Below are 21,449 nucleotides of genomic sequence, written 5' to 3'. Positions count from 1 at the left end.
CCGCGCGCCGAGGTGACGTCATCACGGGCCTTCCATCGGTCAGTGTGTGCGTAGCCTTCAACTGGTCACCAAATAGTAATGACCATGCAAATGACAACATGGAAAGGTACTTTTACTATAATTAGCGTAAAGGTTAAGGAAAAGTCTGATAGAGGTGTTCAAACTAATGGGGGTGGGGATTTGACTAAAAATAAATCAGGAGAAATTATTCTCTCTGAAGTTAGTAACTAAACGGTATAAATTCAATATCATCATTACAAAAACAAAGTGAGAGGCAAACAAGGTTAGCACATTGAATTCCCTGTTGGTAGAAGCAGAATCAATGATAGCTTTTAAAGAAAAGTGGTAAAAAAAAATTAAATGATATGGAAAAAGCACATGGAAGTGAGACTAGGTGGGCAGCTTTCAATAACTTTTCCAGAGAGAGGTTGCAGGACAGTGTATAGCAGCCAGAATCCCTACCAGGAACACTGGTGGTAAGGTTGAGAGAGGGACTGGCCCCTTGTGCATAATTAGCCAGATTCGGGTAGGAGCGCAGCTGAGCAAACAAATGGCAAGGAAAGAGAATTGGATGGCATTGAATGGGACAGAATTATTGGAAAAGGAGGAAATTGCAGTGGAAAGGATGGTGACAATGAAACGAGAATGAATGGCAGTGAAAGAGGCAAATTGCATGGCATTAGAATGGAAGGTAGCAAAGAATAGAAGAAAGGAGCATAAATGGGAGCAGTGCTTAGTCGTGATGGGGGAGGAAGCAGAGTGCCAGCAATAACTAAGAGGGAGTTGGGAAGGAGAGTGTCAGTTTCAAGTTGGGGGAGTGAGTCTCAGCAAAAACTTGGGCGGTGGGGCAGGAAGAGGAAAGTGTGCCAGTTTGAACTGGATGAATCTACAAGTCAGAGTAGTGTATTACTTAGTGTGCCCATATAGTATACACTTGTCCAACATTATATCTGTTGGACAGTTCCAGTAACTATAATGGGGTTGATTTATCTACCAAGACTATCATAGAACATGGAACAGGGATACTGAAGCAACAATCCCATTGCCTAAATCATCAAGGAGTGCCATGCTGTATTCTCCATCTGATGTAATTCATATCATCATGGTGTACTGCTGTCTAGACAATCCAACAGTGGACAGAGGTTTGCAATTTAAGACTCATCAGGAAATTCCTACAGTAGATGAGCTGAGAGATTATCTCAAAGATCCTGTGACAGATAAGGAGCAACAAGTCCCCTTCCTCTTGCTTTGATACAAGGCACTTTCTCCTGAACTGCAAATACTCTTGCCCAATATTGAAAAAACAAGTACTCTACCTCATCTTCATGAAAAGGAAAAGCCAAACATTCCCCACAATAACAAACACAATTTCCCACAGCATCATTCTTCTGAATAACATGTGCTCACCCTGCTCCTCTACTCTTGAAATGCTGTTGTTTCTGATTCCTAAGAGTTCTTTATTCATGCCCAATTATGTATGTGTGTGGGAATATGTGTCTGTACAAACACCGAATGTTTATTACCACAGGGTTGTCCTTTCCTCTCTTAAGTGGTCTTTTTGTTGCATAACTACCTTTCCTACTTTTCCTTTGAAGTGAATTCACACTTGCAGGTGACTGAGCAAGTGGGCTTATCTGTGTCTCTGGGATATATTCTTGGCACTTTATAACTTCAAACATGAACCCCTAATTGCCCCATTACAGGCTGTGAATCTTGTGTTGCTGTAGGGACGCTTTGGCACAGACAGAGTTTTCCGGGTCTTGGTTAGTCATGGGGGTTGTGGTGGGGATATGGGTAGAGTAATATGGAAATGCTGCTATCCTGAGATAGAGCAGCATCTACCATTGCCACCTCTTGTTGGACCCTGCTAGGATCTTCAGTGGCCTCTGCAGGTAAGTGGATGCTATGGCAGGATTGACATCTCAGAAGCCTGTCCCAATCTCATTCCTCAGTTGGGCAATCTATATCGTTATTCTGCACAACGATTTGGTGAGAGTGCCGCCCAAGGCCTTGATCTGTTATCATTGCCATGGTGAGAATCTGCAATGCAGACTGCCCTGGAACTACCACACCTTCAATGTCAACTATACGTCTTGCATGGCGCCACTCGGCATCTTACACACATGCCTTGTGGACTGCTCTGCTCCTGCCTCTATGTCGCAGATGCTTCTCGGCAGACCCCCTACTAATCTCCAACAACCTCTTGTGCTCAGAAGGCATCTCTGTGCTCAGAAGGCATCTCTGTGCTCACCAACTAAGGAAAGAGACAACCTCCAACACCAGCAAGTGGATTCCTGCTCCTCTTCCCCCTTTGTGCTGCCCTCCTGCTGAATATCTCAGTCTTTCCTGTTTTGGTGAGTTGCTGGGTTAGTTGCAATGACAGGATGTTGTTACCTCTTTCCAAGGTGCTGCTTGATGGTAAGCCTTGCTTAAGGGATTGGCTCTTGAGACTTTAAAAATTCTTGCAACGAGATAAAAGTGAAAATGTTGTAATAAAGAATTGAATTGATATTACTCCTATGCTGGAATAGGCAAGCACATGGCATAGTGCAGCCATTTCTTAGCAAGTTAGAATGCATTGTGTAAGAAGGATTCTTGAGATACCTCGGCATCTCCAGCCACCTGTGACAGTGGACACTTGAGTGTTGAGGGCCTTCTCCTCATTGAGCTTCCCCACCTCCCACCACAGTCAGTTTCTTCTGATCTCGTGCTACTCTCTCCTGTAAGTCATGAAGCAGCGGAGAGAACCTGCCCGTGTGAGAAGGGGACTGTGAAGAGGGAGATGTGGATTATGTAGGTGAGATTTTTCAGCAGCGTGTACCAGTGGACATGCTTGTCCTGGGGGAGGAAAGCTGTGCAAGGAAGATAATGAAGGGTGATGTCTGGAGGATTGGTAGACATGTACAAAAGAAAAGAGATTGTGAGGGACAGCATGTATAGTACTTCAGGGATCCAGCCCACAGTGCTTCTTGAAGTAACATTCTAGGTGACCTGCTGTCACACTGCTTCAGTCACTGTCCTTTGCTTGCAGGAAACAGCATGGCTGTCCTGTTTTATTGCCTATTAGAGCAGATTGATTCTGTCAACATCAACACTAGGTGTCCTGCTTTTTCCTTGAAATTCTGTTGCCACCTCAACCTTGTAGAAACATATTAAAGGGAAGAAAAGAACAACAAGAACATGCAGAGCAAAGAACTTGCATTTATATAGAGCCTTTCATGGCCACAGGATGTCTCAAAGTGCTTCACAGCCAAGAAAGTACTTCTGAAGTATACTCACTGTTATAATGTACACAACAAGGCCCTGCAAACAGCAACAAGATAAATGGTCACAATCTGCATGAATGATGTTGCTTGAGGAAACTCACCTACTGTTCCTTAAATAGTACCACATGTTGAAGTATCTGATGTGCTTGAATCCACAACCTTCTCAGAGACGAGAGTGCTACCACTGAGCCAAGGCAGAACACCTAATAGCAAATAGTCAAGCTTCATGCAGCTAGCACCAGAATCAAGCAACCTTTAATATGCGGTCACAGCTAAAATAATGTTATAGCTGATCCCAAGTACAAAGAATTCCCAAGAAAATAATCTCCAAATGATTCCAGTTCTGTCCTGGGGATCCTAATGTACCTGCCTCTTTAATTGAACCACAATCTCTAACGATCTACAGGCACCTGGATTTCCTCCCCTTTTGGATATGTGCTCAATAATGTGTGCCCACTGCACACTGATATCACGAAAATGAGCCCCTACCGGTAATTGGGGTGCAAAGTTTAACCTTTTGGCAGAGCACACTTCTGGTGCACTCTGTCCACACTGCACTCATACAATGCTCATAGAGGAGAATAACCCTGGAAAGGCTGGTGAGCTAAATGGGAAGGTACAGTGTCTCTAGATCCACAGGGACTAGAGTCCCTTTGTGAACTGTGGGATTGATGTGGGAGAGTGACTGTTGACATAACTTCTTAAGAAGTGATAATGTGTTTAATCTGTTGAAAATCCAAATGTTGATTTAGTTTCCCTATTTTAGGTTAGAAATCGTTTAATTCTGAAGTACTTTCAAAATGAACCTGAATGCATCATTTTTAATGTAAAAGTTTAGATCTTTCAGAGAGAGGATCACTCAGCAACTTAGAAATGCACCACCAATTTTTTGCCTTCAACATTTGGATTTCCTCTTCAATCTTTCATGTATTTATGCTTTTAGTCCCCTTCAATATAAGTGAGGGAATGATGTGCATACCTATTACTTAATTAAACCCCCGTATTGTCATGTCAGTCCAGTTCTTGAATTCTTGCCGTTTTGGAGTTGGTGGCTAGCTTTTAGTAATTTTCTACGTTTGTATGTATGGCCATATAAATAGCATTAATGATTTAACAAAGCCAGAGAAAAATTGTAACCATTTTTTAAAAAGTGCTAAATTTGTGCATAAAATTCCCCTTTTCATGTTAGCAACGCCCCAGCGAATTTTCCCTGCACAGCTCTGCTCCTGTCTCTGAAGACTGGAGCTTGTGTTCTTGTGCATTTTCCCCAGTCCATGAGTTAAGAAACTCAACCAAGTAGTAGAAAAGCAAAATATTGCAGATACTGGAAATCTGAGTTCAGCTGAGTAGTAGACTTGTGAAGTGCACCATGCGTGCCACCCTCATGGAGTTCAATTCCAACAACCACAACCATCTTCCTTTGTGCTAGGTATGACTCCAACCAGCGGAGGGTTTCCCCCTGATTGCCATTGACTTCAGTTTTGCTAGGGCTCCTTGATGCCATACTCGGTCAAATGCTGCCTTGATGTCAAGGGCAGTCACTCTCACCTCACCTCTTGAGTTCAGCTCTTTTATCCATGTTTGAACCAAGGCTGTAATGAGATCAGGAGCTGAGTGGCCCTGGCGGAACCCAAACTGAGCATCACTCAGCAGGTTATTGCTAAGCAAGTGCTGCTTGATGGCACTGTTGATGACACCTTCCATCACTTTACTGATGATTGAGAGTAGGCTGATGGGGCGGTAATTGGCCGGGTTGGACTTGTCTTGCCCATACCTGGGCAATTTTCCACATTGCAAGGTAGATGCCAGTGTTGTAGCTGTACTGGAACAGCTTGGCTAGGGGCGCGGCAAGTTCTGGAGCACAGGTCTTCAGTACTATTGCCGGAATATTGTCAGGGCCCGCAGCTTTTGCAGTATCCAGTGCCTTCAGTCGTTTCTTGATATCACGCAGAGTGAATCGAATTGGCTGAAGTCTGGCATCTGTGATGTTGGGGACTTCAGGAGGAGGCCGAGATGGATCATCAACTCGGCACTTCTGGCTGAAGATTGTTGCAAATGCCTTATCTTACGCACTGATGTGGTGTTCAACACGGAGGAGTACTGAGTCATCAGCTGAGGGAGGGCGGTAGGTGGTAATCTGTAAGAGGTTACCTTGCCCATGTTTGACCTGATGTCATGAGACTTCATGGGGTCCGGAGTCAATGTTGAGGACTCCCAGGGCAACTCCCTCCCTACTGTATACCACTGTGTCACCACCTCTGGTGGGTCTGCCCTGCCGGTGGGACAGGACATACCCGGGGATGGTGATGGCAGTGTCTGGGACATTGGCTGTAAGGTATGATTCCGTGAGTATGACTATGTCAGGCTGTTGGTTGACTAGTCTGTGGGACAGCTCTCCCAACTTTGGCACAAGCCCCCAGATGTTAGTAAGGAGGACTTTGCAGGGTCGACAGGGCTGGGTTTGCCGTTGTCGTTTCCGGTGCCTAGGTCGATGCCGGGTGGTCCGTCTGGTTTCATTCCTTTTTATTGACTTTGTAGTGGTTAGGTACAACTGAGTGGCTTGCTAGGCCATTTCAGAGGGCATGTAAGAGTTAACCACATTGCTGTGGGTCTGGAGTCACATGTTGGCCAGACCAGGCAAGGACAGCAGATTTCCTTCCCTAAAGGACATTAGTGAACCAGATGGGTTTTTACAACAATCGACAATGGTTTCATGGCCATCATTAGACTAGCTTTTAATTCCAGATTTATTAATTAAATTCAAATTCCACCTTCTGCTGTGGTGGGATTCGAATCCATGTCCCCAGAGAAATACCCTGGGTCTCTGGGTTACTAGTCCGGTGATAGTACCACTACGCCACCGCCTACCCTAAATAGATGTCAAGGCTCCACCACGTCACTGAAAGCAACTTTATCTTACAAGCAAATTAGAGGATGCAATGGACATTTGGAAGTTGCACACATCTGGGGTTATTCTCCTTGGAGCAGAGAAAGTTAAGGGGAGATTTATTAGAAGTGTTCAAAATCACGGAGGATTTAGATAGAGTAAATAAAGACAAGCTGTTTCCAGTGGCAGAAGGGTTGGTAACAGAGTTAAGGTAATTGGCAGATGAACCAGAGGGCAGACGAGACATTTTTTTACTCAACAACTTGTTATGATCTGGAACACGCTGGCTGAAAGGGTTGGAAGCAGATACAATAAAAAAAAACTTTCAAAAAGGAATTAGATAAATATTTGAAGGGGAAATATTTGTAGGGTTATGGGGACTGGAACTATTGGATAGTTCTTTCAAAGAGCTGGCATAGTGGGCCGAATGTCTGCTATATCATTCTGTTTGGTTTGCTTCAGGTGACATGCAAACTGAAATTCCTTATTTGGCCTGATGGTGGAGATAGTGCTTTTCTTATAGTCTTTCAGCCTTATAGGTATGTCGAAGGACTGAGCTGGAAAGAACAGGCACAAGGGTTTGTACCATTTTGCAAATCAGTAAATCATGAAATAGAAAACTATGTTTTCCAGTCACCGAAGACAAGGTTTGGATTCTGATGTGTTTAAAGGGGAAACTCCCGCTTCAAAATAGTTTTTGAGCAATTTATTTTTATTTAAAGGGGAAATAGTTTTACATGGGGAAGTATTTTCAAAGTCAACTTCCCTGTACACTCTAAAATTTGCAAGTGAATAAAACACAATGGGTAATTTTGTCTTTGAGTGACAGGGTAAAACGGGTGATATCACATCAACCTCCCAATGGGAGAGTTGTATAACAGGCTGTGAGAGTTTTTATGCTGTCACTCAAAGTCCAAATTACCTCACAGTCTCTGGTCTGCTTGAAAAAAATGTGCTTTTTGAGTCCAGCTTCGTGGTCACTTGATGGTTTTGCCATTTAGAGGCTGCAATTCCAGCTTAGCTGGTATCAGACCATTGCTGAACTGAAAATATAAAGATGCTAATCTCCAAAGTTCTTGAACACGTTGAGCCTTCCAAATGCCAAGCATCTTTCCCGGAACTTCATGTTTGAATCCCTCTAATAAGGTTCCGGCCACTGTACCAAAACGCCTCTTATCAAAGACATAAGTGACATCCCACATGACTGTGACAAAGGTGAACTATCCCTCCTCGACCTGTCTGCAGCTATTGACACAGCTGATCACATCATCTTCCTCCAAAGTCTCTCCGCCGTCGTTCTGTTGGGTGCGACTGCACTCACCTGGTTCCAAAGCAGAGGATCACCTGCAATGGCTTCTCTGGTGTCCCCCAAGGACCTATCCGTGGCTCCCCTGTTTCTGATCTACCTGCTGTCCCGAGACCACATCATCTAAAAACAGTGTCAGTTTCCACATGTATGCTGATAACACCCAGCTCTACCTCACCACCACCTCTCTCAACCCCTACACTGTCTCTAAGTTGTCAGATTGCTCGTCTGACATCCAGTACTGATGAGCATAAATTTCCTCTAACTAAATATTGGGAAGACCAAAGCCATTGTCTCCGTCCCCACTCCAAACCCCGCTCCCTAGCCACCGATACCATCCCTTTCCCTGGCAACTTTCTGAAAGCTGGCCAGACTGTTTGCAACTTTGGGGGTTTTGTACTTGACCGCAAAATAAGCTTCTAACCTCATATCTGGGCCATCATCAAGACCTAATATTTGCTTATGTGGCTTGGTGTCAAATTTTGTTTGACAACACTCTTGTGAAGGGCCTTGGGAGGTTTTACCGTGTTAAGGGTGTTAAATAGATACAAGTTTTGTTCTTGCTAATCTGGAGTGGAGATTCATTCCCTCTTTTGATACCATGCCTTTTTCATGGCATTAGTTTAGCCATACAAACTACAAGTATCACTACTGCAAAACAAGTAGGTCTTTCCAAAATATGCAGCAATAACTCAGGATATAAATGCTAGTCATCGTACCTATCAAAGTCAAAAATGACATACACTATATCCATAATAAATTATCGCTAATCATCCTCTTCAACTCTCTGCAGTCTTTGACACGTCACACACAGCATTCTCCTCCAATGATTTTTCTCCATTTTCCAGCTTGGTGGCACTACCTTAATTTGGCTCCACTGTTATCTTTCCAATAGTAGCCAGAATATTTCCAGGAATGGTTTCTCTTCCAGCACTTACACTGTTATGTCCAGAGTCCCTCATAAGATCTACCCTTGGCTCCCTCTTTTTCCTTATTTACATGCTGCCTGCTTGGCATCAACTGCAGACATGGGGTCAGCTTTCACATGTACACTGACTGCACCCAGTTGTACCACTCCACTATCTCTCTTGACACTCTCAACTGCCTCTGTACTGCCAGATTACATGTCCAATATCCAGTCTTGTACAAGCTGCTATCTCTTTCCATGAAACATAGGGAAGACTGAAATCCTTCCACAAACTCTGTACTCTTGCCAATGACATCATCTCCCTCCCTGGCTATTATCTTCGGCAATTGTTGCAGGCTGAATGAAATTGTTTGCAACCTTAGTGTCCTATTCAACCTCAAGCTGACCTTCTGACCAAATATCCTGAATCCTGTCCATCACAAAGCACCTCTACTTCCCCTTCTGTACCATGCAGGTTGATAGGTAAATTGGCCATTAGCAATTGCCCCTAGTATAGGTAGGTGGTAGGGAAATATAGGGACAGGTGGGGATGTGGTAGGAATATGGGATTAGTGTAGGATTAGTATAAATGGGGGGTTGTTGGTCGGCACAGACTCGGTGGGCCGAAGGGCCTGTTTCAGTGCTGTATCTCTAAACTAAACCAAACATTACTTGCGCCTGTACCATTACCCAGTCCATTTGATTTTGAAACCCTCATTGGTGCTTTTTCTAATCTTCAGACTTGATGATTCCAATGCACTGATGGCCGGACTTCCATCTTCCATCCTTTGTAAATTTCAGCTCATCTAAAACTATGCTGCCTGCTTAAAGCCCTACTTCTCATGTCCTTACTGACCTGCATTGGCTGTCAGGACCCCAATGCCTCACATTTAAAATTCTTATTCTCTTGTTTAAATCCCTCCATGACCTCATTGTTCCCTATCTCTGTTATCTCAATCAGTTGCAACCCCCTCCCCAAACTCTTCAGACTGGCATTTTATGCATGCCCCCTCTCCACCCTACCATTGGTGGCTGTGCTTTCAGATGCCTAGGCTCAAAACTCTAGAATTTCCTTCCTAAACCACCTCAGCCTCTCCACCTCCCTACTCCTTAAAGACCCTCATAAGAGATGGACAAATAAAGAAAATGAGAGGATAAGGAAAGAGGAGACCAGCTTGATGCTTTTAACTGTGCCTATGTAGTTGGCTGGTGGAGTTACCTCAGATATACACTCTGTGGCTGAAAATTTCACCTAGAATTTGTCCAAGTTTAAACAAAAGCAGAAAAAAACACTCAGCAGGGTCAAGTAGCACCTGTGGAGAAAGGAAACAGTTAACATTTCAGGTACAATCGTTCATCATAACAGTACTGACAAAGTACTGTATCGGAAGCATTAACTTATTTTCTCCCTCCACAGAATGCTGCCTGACCCGCTGAGCATTTCCAGTGTTTTCTGATTTTGTTTCAGATTTCCAGAATCTGCAGTATTTTTGTTTTGTTTTATTTGGCCATTGTTGACAGCTCTGGTAAAAAGGTCTGGCCCAATTGCTCCTCAACCTCTCCTCCTTGTCAGAACTAACAGTTCAGATATTGCTGATGTGGACACAGAAATAAGCTCCTTCAGAGTATTCCTGACTTACAGCACTACATTTAGGACTGGGTTGTACTTACGAGTAAAACCATAATGTCACACTTGTGTGATAATTTGCTTTCTCATGCAGCTACATTACATCTCTTCCCTATAATCATGCCCCACTGACAATTTAAAGCAAGAGGTATCCAAACATTTTGCTTTTGTGGGTCACTTAGCTGTGCATCATAAAGCTCCACAGGCCACGTATAAAAAAATCCAAGGCAAAGCACTGAAATTGGGGAGCTTTGAACAGGAAACAGACTTTAAAAATTCTTCTTGAGCATTATTTACTCCTTAATGCTTTTTGCCTTTTCTTGTCCCACCAGAAGAATTTCTCAGCAATTTCTAAATCACTTCCTTTGAAATAAATTTATCTACCAGAATGTGTGAATTATACTGGAGTTTTGACAAAAGGTCATTGACCAAAAAAGTTGGGCTTGATTTTACGGCAGGCATCGGGACCCTGACATTGGGCCCATGCAGGGGTCCTGAGCGGGCCCATGCAGGGGTCCTGAGCCCACCCATGTCATCAGTGTTGGCGCAACCTTCCAGGAGGTGGTTTCTTAATTATCTGTCTCCATGCTCTCATTCTAATAAGGGCGGGCTCCCGTGGATGGATTTCCCAGGCTATTCATATTGATGACCAGGAGAGGTGGTGCTCCCAAGGCAGGCGAGTACAAAGGCACCTCAATATAGTGACACTTACATTGCTGGCATAGAAATGCTCAAATAAAGAGGCCCGAAGCCGGTAGGGCTAGCAGGATGGAGGGGAAACCCCTCCGCAGGACTAGCACTGATGGGGCTATGGCCGGTCATTCCCACTGCCCTGTCATTGGGGCATGGAGCCTCTGGCTCTGATGGTTCCTTGGCCTGCTGCCTGGAGGCTGCCTTGATTGAGCTGGTGGCCTCTACACATGGTAGGGGGCTGCTCCAATGGTGGTAAAATACTGGCACTATCACAAAATGGCCCCTAATTGGGGCCTTAATTGGACTAATTGGCTGACCACCTGCATGCAGCAGGTAGCTGACCTGGTTCTCAGTCTGCCTCGGGAAAGTCCCCTAGAGGTGGGAAAGTGTTAGGGAGCTATCCTGACCCTTCTCCTCCCTATTTTCCCGGCCCCACCGCCTCGAACCCCATCGCCACAGGGCTGGGAAAATCCAGCCTGTTAACTCTGTTTCTCTTTCTACAGATGCTGCCTGACCTGCTGAGCATTTCCAGCATTTTTGAATTATATTGTTATTTTAGGGCTGGCATTATGAGGCTCTCCCCAGTGGTGTGGAGCTTTGTTGGTGGTGACAGCACATTAGAAAATTGGGCCCCCGACCTCAAATCACAATTCGTGATGTGACCAGTTCTGTAAGCAGTGTTCTCAAGACAGATATGAAGCTATGACAACTGGCAAGCAAAACCTACATTAAAATATTTTAACAATTTAAATCACAAGTGGAATTTCATAATTTCAGGTGAGAGTTCTGACCCCAGGATGTATCTTGCCCAGGTAAAATGATTGCATGACATCTGAATAGGCCTGGAGTGCTTCAACCCAATATTTAAAGCAAGGTTGCTGGTGTTTCAGTTGGCGTTGAAGTGTCCTTTTATTTTTGGCTTTGAGAATTTATTTACTCCTGTGTATTTATACCTTTTAGCTGAAGTCTTCATGTTGCTAAACAGCATTTTCCTGCAATATTGGCCATTGTCATTGCAGAGGTAGGAGGATGAGAATCCCATCAACTGTTCCCATACTGCTGCATGATCTGGATCTGTTCATGAAGAAGCAAGATGTTTGGTGTGATTTTCCCTGAACCTATTTGGATGTGACAGAGGTGATCTACATACGAACAGATTGATTAGGAGCAGGAGTAGGCCTTTCCACCCCTCGAGCCTGCTCCGCCATTCACTAAGTTCATGGCTGAACTGATTTCTCCACATTACCAGCTACCCACGATAACCTTCCAACCCCTTGCTTATCAAGAATATATCTACCTCTGCCTTAAACAAATTCAAAGACTCTGCTTCCACTGCCTTTTGAGGAACAGAATTCCAAAGACTCACGACCCTCTGAGAGAAAAAATTTCTTCTCGTCTCTGTCTTAAATGGGCAACCCCTTATTTTTAAACAGTGATCCCTAGTTCTAGATTCTCCCACAGGAGGAAACATCCTTTCCACATCCACCCTGTCAAGACCCCCCAGGATCTTATATGTTCCAATCAAGTCGCCTCTTACTCTTCTAAATTCCAGTGGGTACAAGCCTAGCCTGTCCAATCTTTACTCATAAGATAGCCTGCCCATTCCAGGTATCAGTCTAGTAAACCTTATTTGAACTGCTTCCAATGCATTTACATCCTTGCTTAAATAAGGAGATTAATACTGTTCACAGTACTCCAGATGTGGTCTCACCAATACCCTGTATAGCTGAAGCATGACCTCTCTAGTTTAGTTTAGTTTAGAAATACAGCACTGAAACAGGCCCTTCGGCCCACCGAGTCTGTGCCGACCATCAACCACCCATTTATACTAATCCTACACTAATTCCATATTCCTACCACATCCCCATCTGTCCCTATATTTCCCTACCACCTACCTATACTAGGGGCAATTTATAATGGCCAATTTACCTATCAACCTGCAAGTCTTTGGCATGTGGGAGGAAACCGGAGCACCCGGAGGAAACCCACGCAGACACAGGGAGAACTTGCAAACTCCACACAGGCAGTACCCAGAATTGAACCCGGGTCGCTGGAGCTGTGAGGCTGCGGTGCTAACCACTGCGCTCTACTTTTGTATTCAATTCCCCTTGAGATAAACAATAACATTCTATTAGCTTTCCTAATTACGTGCTGTACTTGCATACTAACCTTTTGCGATTCATGCACGAGGACACCCAGATCCCTCTGCATCTCAGAGCTCTGCAATCTCTCACCATTTAGATGATATGCTTCTTTGTTATTCTTACAGCCAAAGTGGACAACTTCGCATTTTCCCACATTATATTCCATTTGCCAGATTTTTGCCCACTCACTTAACCTATATATCCCTTTGTAGCCCCCTTATGTCCTCTTTACAACCTACTTTCCTACCTATCTTTGTGTCATCAGCAAATTTAGCAACCATACCTTCGGTCCCTTCATCTAAGTCATTTATATAAATAGTAAAAGTTGAGGCCCCAGCATAGATCCCGATGGCACACCACTTGTTACATCTTACCGACCAGAAAATGGCCCATTTATGCCTACTCTGTTTCCTGTTCGCTAGCCAATCTTCTAAGCATATCAATATGTTACCCCCTACACCATGAGCTTTTATTTTTTGCAATAACCTTTGATGTGGCGCCTTATCAAATGCTTCTGGAAATCTAAGTACAATACATCCACTGGTTCCCCTTCATCCACAGCACTTGTAACTCTCTCAAAGAACTCCAATAAATTGGTTAAACATGATTTCCCTTTAACAAGGTCATGTTGACTCTGCCTGATTACCTTCAATTTTTCTAAGTGCCTTACTATAACGTTTTTAATAATAGCTTCTAACATTTCCCTAAGACAGATGTTAAGCTCACTGGCCTGTAGTTTCCTGCTTTCTGTCTCCCTTTTTAAATAAAGGAGTTACATTCGCTATTTTCCAGTCTAGCAGAACCTTCCTTGAATCTAGAGAATTTTGGAAAATTAACTATCTCACTAGCCACTTCTTTAAAAACCCTAGGATGAAGTCCATCAGGACCCAGGGACTTGTCAGCCCACAGCTCCAACAATTTGTTCAGTAATTTTCTTGAGTTCCTCCCTCCCTTCCATTTCCTGATTTTTACAGCTAATTCTAGGATGTTACTTGTATCATCCATAGTGAAGACCATTTCAAAATATCTGTTCAATTCATTTGCCATCTCCATATTATACATTATTAATTCCCCAGACTCACTTTCAATAGGACCAATGCTCACTTTCTTAACTCTTTTCTTTTTAAAAATATCTATAGAAACTCTTACTATCTGTCTTTATATTTCTAGCTAGCTTTCTCTTGTACTCTAATTTGACCTTCCTTATCAATCTTTTAGTCAATCTTTGCTGTTTTGTTATATTCTGTCCGATCTTCTGATTTAACTTGCCTCGGTTGCCCTGCAGGAGATAGTGACCGAGCTACGCCACCTGATGTGGGCTGAATTTTAGACATCATCGAGGACTGGGACAGCTCTTCTTATAATTATCAAGGTGACTTCAGCAATAAGCTTCCATGTAACAGGATCCTTGCAGGCCACCACATGGGACAACTTCTACATATGTCAAGCTGCAGTTTGTATGTGTAGACAGCAAGTGATTGGTGTGAGTTTTATCAGGGTTAAACAACTTTATCATGAGTAGAAGTAAGAAATCTATTGACGAAAACAGAGACCGTTTAACACCTGCCAAGCTTCGCAGGAGTCTAGGGCATTATAGATGGAATGCATGTGGACATCAGGGTGCCACGCAAGCCCAAGTGCTGTTCTACCCATTTGGTCCCAAGTATGGCAGAACTGAGAGACTGGCTTTAGTTGGTCAGCTACCCCTAGCTGTACAATTTGCACATCTCAGCACCAAACATGTCACCTCCCCATGCCCCCTCCCCCACTGCCTGCACTCTTTGCTACCTTTCCTGCACCAATACTTTCAATGACTCATTACTGCAGGAGGGAGCTTTTTGTGCTGCCCTTATTGTACACACATGATGCTTGTAACTTCTCTTTGAGAGCTGCTGGCTGGTCCAATTTTGCGACTAGCCACCAACCAGCTTTAAGGTTGTATTTCCTATATGTTTCCTATTCAGAAGGAGCCCATTCAAATGAAGAGCAGGCCAGCCCTCGCCACCATAGCCTGACTTTGATGGCCTTACAAAATTGAGCCCATTGAGCTGGATTTTAAGAGCTTGCTGCCAATCTCGGCGGCGATCTCAAAAAATAGCGGCCTCCTCGCACAGGCCGCACGCCAAAGAGCCGCCATGATCTTAAGCAAGGCAGCTCATTTAAATAGCCGGGACAGCCCGCCCCCTCAACCTCATGGACGGGGTGGGCTGTTGTTCTCCGTCAATGGAGTCAGCTACCTGTGAGCAGGCGTTGGTGCCATTTTTAAAGGGCAGCCAGCCCTGCCACCTAATTGAAATTTTTAAAGACTGACCCCCCCCCCCCAAAATTAAATAAATAAATTTCTAACGCCCCTTTCCCACCCCTCAATAACAATTACATTAACTATTTGCCCTTCACCTCCAAAATATTTACCTTTAACATCCGACCTTTACCCCCCCCTAAACTGCACAAAGTTTACAGTTCATCCCTTCCCACCATCCCCTACACCCATTACGTTTATTTGACTCCATCCCCGCACCTGCACTGAAAATCTTACCTCCTGCTCCCTTCCCACCGGTGTGGCACTGCCTTTCCCTGGATGGGGATTTGAAGGCGCGGAAGTGCTAGCCATCACATCAAAGATTGCGGCAGGCCCTCAAGATCGCAGGTAAGTGTATGTTAATTCATTCATTTTATTGATTTGAATATTTTAATTGTGGTCCCGTCGCCCAGCGGCGGTGTGCTTGGGGGGGGTGGGGGGGGGATCCGCCACTGGAGTCTAGCCGCCGCCAAGAGGATCAGGCCCGGCCCTCACAGCATCGAGGTTCATGACGGGCCTCATCCGGAGCCATCTTCAGGCCCCCCCACCCCCACCAGGGAACCCGATGCCTGAGGGTGAACAAAATCCAGCCCATTGTATCTATGCACATTCATCAATAATCTCTAACAGTCTTCTATTGCTGTTACCTACGATAACAGAATTGTTTTGTGTTGGATTAAATTGAAGGCCTGAATACAATTATTTTTACTGATACCAGGAGCTACATTTATGCTTTTTTCTGTCCTGACCATATTGAACCTTCAGATGGAACTAAACATTGGCAGAAATATATTTTAATGCATGATGTTGTCAACTTTGTAGGTTATTCAAAAATAAAGTGTCATTCAATAAGCTGCATTGATGATTTTAACCAATTAATGATAATATGAATTATAAGTCCTTTGGAAAAGAATCTTACACTAAATTTATTTTAATGTTGTCACTTTATTTTCCTGTTATCTTTATTTTTGTTAGGTGCCTTTCATTTACTTCATTACTGTGTTCCTTTTTTCTCATTCTCTCAATACATTTAATATAAAACTCCCATTTTAATATTAACATTGAAACTGTTTTAAGATCTATTTCTGCTCTCCCCAATGTGCTGCTTTATGATCCGCACTCTCCCGATGTTCAGACTCACTCGGGTATATCCGGCCTTTGTAGGATAGGGTGAACTGGGGAATAGCATGCCAGCAGCCCATTTTACATCACTCCCGATTTATATTTCCATTGAAATCAACAGAAATTAAAATCTAGGGAGATGTCAAACAGGCTGCCGACTCACCGTCACCCATTTTACACGATCGTACAAAGGCCAGATCTATCCTAATGTCTTGGCTGTCCCTGATTATCAAGCTGTCTTCCATCTTCCCTATGTTCAGGCTAACTACCTTGGATTTCCCAGGCTAACTACCCTGGATTTCCCAATTGTCTGATTGATGAATGTAATCATACTGCCACAATCTCCACAGTGGACTGCACTCCAATGTCCTGTGGACTCCTCCAGCTGAGCCACCACCTGCAGCACCTAGTCTGGCACAATCCCAATGCCCGATGCTTTGCAAGCACTGTTCTGTTTAAAGTAGGACTCGTGGAATACATAGCCTCAGACACGTTAGCTGACGGGCTACAAAAACTGACCTTTGGCAAGCCATGTCTTTGTCCTCATATCACAGCAGCTCCCAACTGCTCAATCGTGCTCTGCATATCAGCCAAGTACACTTTCCTCTTGCTGACTGTCCAACTCTCACTGCTCTGGTGCTTGTGCTCTGAAGTGCTGACAGGGCTGGATGTACTGGGAACTGTACGTTCTTAGCAACATTGAGAAGAGGAAGAGAGGCTACAATGGTTTCTACATGAGCACATTCACTTACAAAACTTGGAAAATCTGACAAACAGCTTCAAAACAACTGACAATTCAGAAAGCAACGTTCAACTGAAAAATTGCAGCAAGGCCTGTGACTGAAGCCACTGGTTCAATTTACATTCCTTTTTTATTACATTTGATTTCAAAAATTTTTTATTAATATTTTGGGATTAAATACACAACAATTTAGTTGTTTTTTTGTGAAAACTGAAACCCAATAGCCTCACGTATGACATACAACAAGAAGAATGCAGCAAATATAGAACTAATAATATTAAACAAAATCAATACGGTTATTGAAAATGTGGAGGGGAAGCAGATGAAGAGAATAGAAAGGCTAACATGGAGGTATTGGACATGAGCTCCAATGGTGCAAATTTTATTTCTTAGGGAGCCTGGGGGCATGTCTCCCACCCTTGGAAATTTTGATTTTTTTACTATTTATTATTGCAATTTCCAGATTTTCAAAGTGCCCTGTAATTCAGAATGAATGACAAAAAATAATTTACTCTGGAATGGTTTTATGTAGTATATTTAAAATCTTACCTCCAGCTCTATTTTTCTGCTTCCCAGATTTCTGTAAGTTTTGTCAAAATATTATAGGACATGTTACGGCCAGGTGAAGAAGGGGTCTCAGGCTCCCCCTTTCGCCCCTTCTCTGGTTTGACCACAACAGGGTTTATCCTTTTTACACAGTGATTTAACATATCAACTTAGTGAGCGCTTGCTCCTGTTCCTCGAATATAATTGCCAAATAACCAATCAGACAGGTTTTCTTGAGTTTAAACAAGAAAGATGTGAGCTTATTATTCTTAACACTCTAAACTGGTTAAAATTACTAAAATACGCTACACATTCATGCACATATTCACACGAGAGTCACACACACACACAAATAGACTACAGAGGGAAACAGCTTTGGTGGTTGGTGTAGAGTCCAGAATAAATGGAATTTATCAGTCTATCAGTCCCAGAGTCTTCAGTTGAAATTGTAGTCCTGAAATCCTCGCTGGGCCACATGCACAGTGATGGGCTTGCTTTTCTCAGGGCTTCTGAAGGCAGAAGAGGGGTTCGATCCTTGATCCCTAGTTGCTGGCTGTGGTGGTCTGACGGGGGAGAGAGAGAGAGAGAGAGCTGCCTATTTGATGGCTTTTTCAGTTACTCTTTTCTGCTTTCTGTCTGACAAAGCTTACAGTCTTTGCAGAGCTGCGCGAGCAGTCACATGACATTACCAAACCTCTTTGTGGTGTTAATGAGGTGCCTCTGGAATCTTCTCTGAGATTCAAGGCTCTACCCTTCAAGCTGTCCAGTCACACTTGGTGGGGGTTGGCTCTTTCAAAGTCAATGGGTGTCAATGGCCCCTGACGATTGTGTTGATAAAGCCATTTCAGGTAATTTACTCAGAGAGCACCCCGTTGTTCTGGCTAGGTTGAGTCAGTCGTGTTGTCTCCAGTCAAATCTTTTGGTGCTTCAAATGTAAATTGCAGTGGCCAGTTTACTTTTTAAAACAGTTATTTGTAAGAATTTCCAGTAAAAGTCTCAGGTAAGGTTCTAACCGATTAAATTAATATTTCCCATTTGGCATGTAAGGTTTTCATGACAGACAGAACGTACACCTTTAAAACAGGGACTGAATTATGCTGCATGTCCTGGTCCAATTATCCTGCACTGTCTAACTACCTGAAGACTTAATTTTGTCTTCACTCATCAAAGTCTGGTGGCTAATGCACTGGATAGAGCCCTTTGTCCTCTTTGTGTGTCCCAGTGCTGATACACTGGATTGACTGCTCTGTATACAGGTAGCAGAGACTGCCATTTTTATAAGAGTTGCTGCTTCTGGTAGCACTGGAAAGACGAGAAAAGGAGAAGCAGGCTTTTCTGATACGTTATCCACTAATGGGAGGGGATGACAGGGAGCAGAGGATGGGTGGTCTGCATTGTCTGCTGATCCTGGATCTTGTGCTGAACAGGGCACTTTATGAACAGGGAAAACCATAAGAAATTAAGAAATAGGAGCAGGAGTTGGCCATTTCACGCTTTGAGCCTCGTCCACCATTCAACAAGATCATGATTGATCTTCTACCTCAACTCCACCTTCCTGCACTATCCCCATATCCCTTAATTTTCTTCATGCCCAAAAATCTATTGATCTCTGTCTTGAATATACACAACGACTGAGCATCCACAGCTCTCTGGGGTAGAGAATTCCAAAGACTCACAACCCTTTAAGTGAAGAAATTTCTGCTCGTCTCAGTCTTAATTGGTTGACCCCTTTATTCTGTGACCCCATGTTCTAGAGTCCCCACCCAAGGGAAACATTTTCTCAGCATCTACCCCGTCAAGCCCCTTAAGAATTTTATAGGTTTCAATTAGATCATGTTCTAAACTCCAGGGAATATAGGCCTAGTCAACTCAATTTCCCCTCATAGGACAATCCCCTCATCCCAGAAACCCAGTCTAGTGAACCTTTGTTGCACTCCCTCTAGGGCAAGTGCATCCTTCCTTAGGTACGGAGCCCAAAACTGCACACATTGTGCCAGGTGTGGCCTCACCAATGCCCTGTATAATTGTAGTAAGACTTACTCTTATACTCCAATCCATTTGCCTTCCTAATTGCTTGCTGTACCTGCATGTCATGACCAAATGCTGTTGACTGTGTAAAAGGCAGTCAGCTGGCATGTGTCTTAACATATGTTTGGAAAGATTTTCCTAATGAACTACTTGTGTGTAAGGTACAGTAATGGAGACCCAAACACTAAGATGCAATGTGCTGTTTTTCAGCAGTGTTTGCTTACCCACAGTTTCCTTCATCCTTGTGTTGAAGCAGAAGCAGCCTTTCACTATTCAGTAAGCATGTGATATCATGCTGAAATTCTGTTCAGCTTTTTGACAGTCCAATGGTGTCCAACTTTGCAAGAATGCAATGACTTCCCAGCATTTGCCTACTTGTTGACTTTTGCCTCAGTCTTTGCAAAGTCAGAAGCAATATTTACAGTCTTTAGACCAACAGTCTTATTGAAATATTGCGAAGGGGAAATGTTTGCTTCCCAGAACTGTCTAGTTGGCAATCCAGCATATTAATTTCTAATAATTGTTTCATTAAACTTTGGAATTAATGCTTGCTTTTCCCAGTGGAATTGCAAACACATTGACCGTATCCAACCACATTTGTGCTATTTGCATGCTGGCCTGTAAAACAGTAGATTTGGGGATGGGTGAAATTGTGATCTTTCGACACATATAGGAGAGGCAAAACCCAGCGGATTACTGGGGATAAAAACAGAAAGTACTGGAAATACTCAGCAGGTCAGGCAGCACCTGTGGAAAGAGAAGCAGAATTAACATTTCAAATTTGCGACCTTTCATCAGAATTGGCAAAGAATAGAAAAGAATCAGGTTTTAAGCAAGTGAAGGTGGGGGTGGGGATGGTTTGGTTGATTACTAGGGAGTTTTATTCAGCCCCATGTGAGCTGTTTTCCAGACTCCCTTGCAAGCTACATGAGCAGGAGCTGAAAGACCACCCGTGAATAAAGAGGGACATTTGGCAACTACATGAAGAGAGTTCTCAAGTACCTTACACTAGAAGAGGTGACATGAGATTTTCATGATATGGGTTGCTGATAGCTAATACAGGGTACAATGGAATGAGAAAGAACAGAAGCAGATACTCAACACAGATCTTCAGCAAACACATGTCCTCCTACTTCCCTGATTCTGACACTGTGTATGCCCTGCCTTCTGAGGGGTTGCTGAGCCTCATAGGGCTTGAAGGTTTGTGGTGCTGTCACCTGTCAACATTCCCTTCTGGCATTATTGCTTGTCTTGTCCTTGAAAAAGAATATCATAGGAATTTCCTTTAGTTCCTATGACTTGAGGGAAAACCCAAGTGTCAGCGTACACCCCATAATGGATGTGATGACTGGTGCAGGCAACAACACTAGGGATGCAAACCCTCCAGGATTATCCTGGAATCTCCAGGAATTAAAGATTAATCTCCTGGACATTGCTTCCAGCAATCTTGAAGAAAAATTATTAGGGTATTAAAAAATGTTTTATTTTCACTTTCTTTGAACACTTTCATTGATTTGTTATAAAAATTTTGGAGATCGGCTAAAAGGCTGATTGGCTGATAGTCAAAAATCATCCAATTGGGTAAAGGAGAATCAGTTCATTTTCCAACTGGGTAGGAAGATCACCATGTCCATGCTGTGAGGATGGACATATTGGGCGACAATGGCAGGAGCCTGGCAGGCAGGCAAATAGCTGGAGGCAGGATAGTCGTATGACAAAATCTCCAGGAACATGTCCTAGTAGAGTCAGCAACCCTAAGTAAGGCTGGAAAGGCTGTGGATTTTTTGGCCCTTGAATATTGAGCAATCTGAAGTAAATGAGGAAAAGGGGAAATTCAGATACTGACCTTTTGAACGCATGGGGTGGTTATTTTCTAAATACA

The 21,449-nt window shown here is 43.5% G+C and overlaps 1 protein-coding gene and 1 long non-coding RNA gene across 2 annotated transcripts in view; one reads left to right on the top strand and one right to left on the bottom strand.

The window, feature by feature from the left end:
- The window catches only part of ptpn11a (protein tyrosine phosphatase non-receptor type 11a), a 75,738-nt gene extending 58,893 nt beyond the window's left edge, over positions 1-16,845 (bottom strand). Inside the window, exon 1 of the mRNA XM_068054788.1 lies at positions 16,771-16,845. Coding sequence (XP_067910889.1) covers positions 16,771-16,784 — 14 coding nt within the window. The 5' untranslated portion in view covers positions 16,785-16,845. The remainder of the gene's footprint in view (positions 1-16,770) is intronic.
- On the top strand, positions 18-15,872 carry LOC137382972 (uncharacterized). Its single transcript, XR_010977315.1, has 3 exons — positions 18-106; positions 11,647-11,823; positions 14,116-15,872. It is a non-coding gene; the product is annotated as an uncharacterized lncRNA (long non-coding RNA).
- Positions 16,846-21,449: the final 4,604 nt, after the last annotated feature.

The sequence above is a fragment of the Heterodontus francisci genome, chromosome 23, assembly GCF_036365525.1.
Source record: "Heterodontus francisci isolate sHetFra1 chromosome 23, sHetFra1.hap1, whole genome shotgun sequence".
Taxonomy (NCBI): domain Eukaryota; kingdom Metazoa; phylum Chordata; class Chondrichthyes; order Heterodontiformes; family Heterodontidae; genus Heterodontus; species Heterodontus francisci.
The sequence above is the reverse complement of the archived record's forward strand: the minus strand, read 5'-3'. Positions and strand labels throughout refer to the sequence as shown.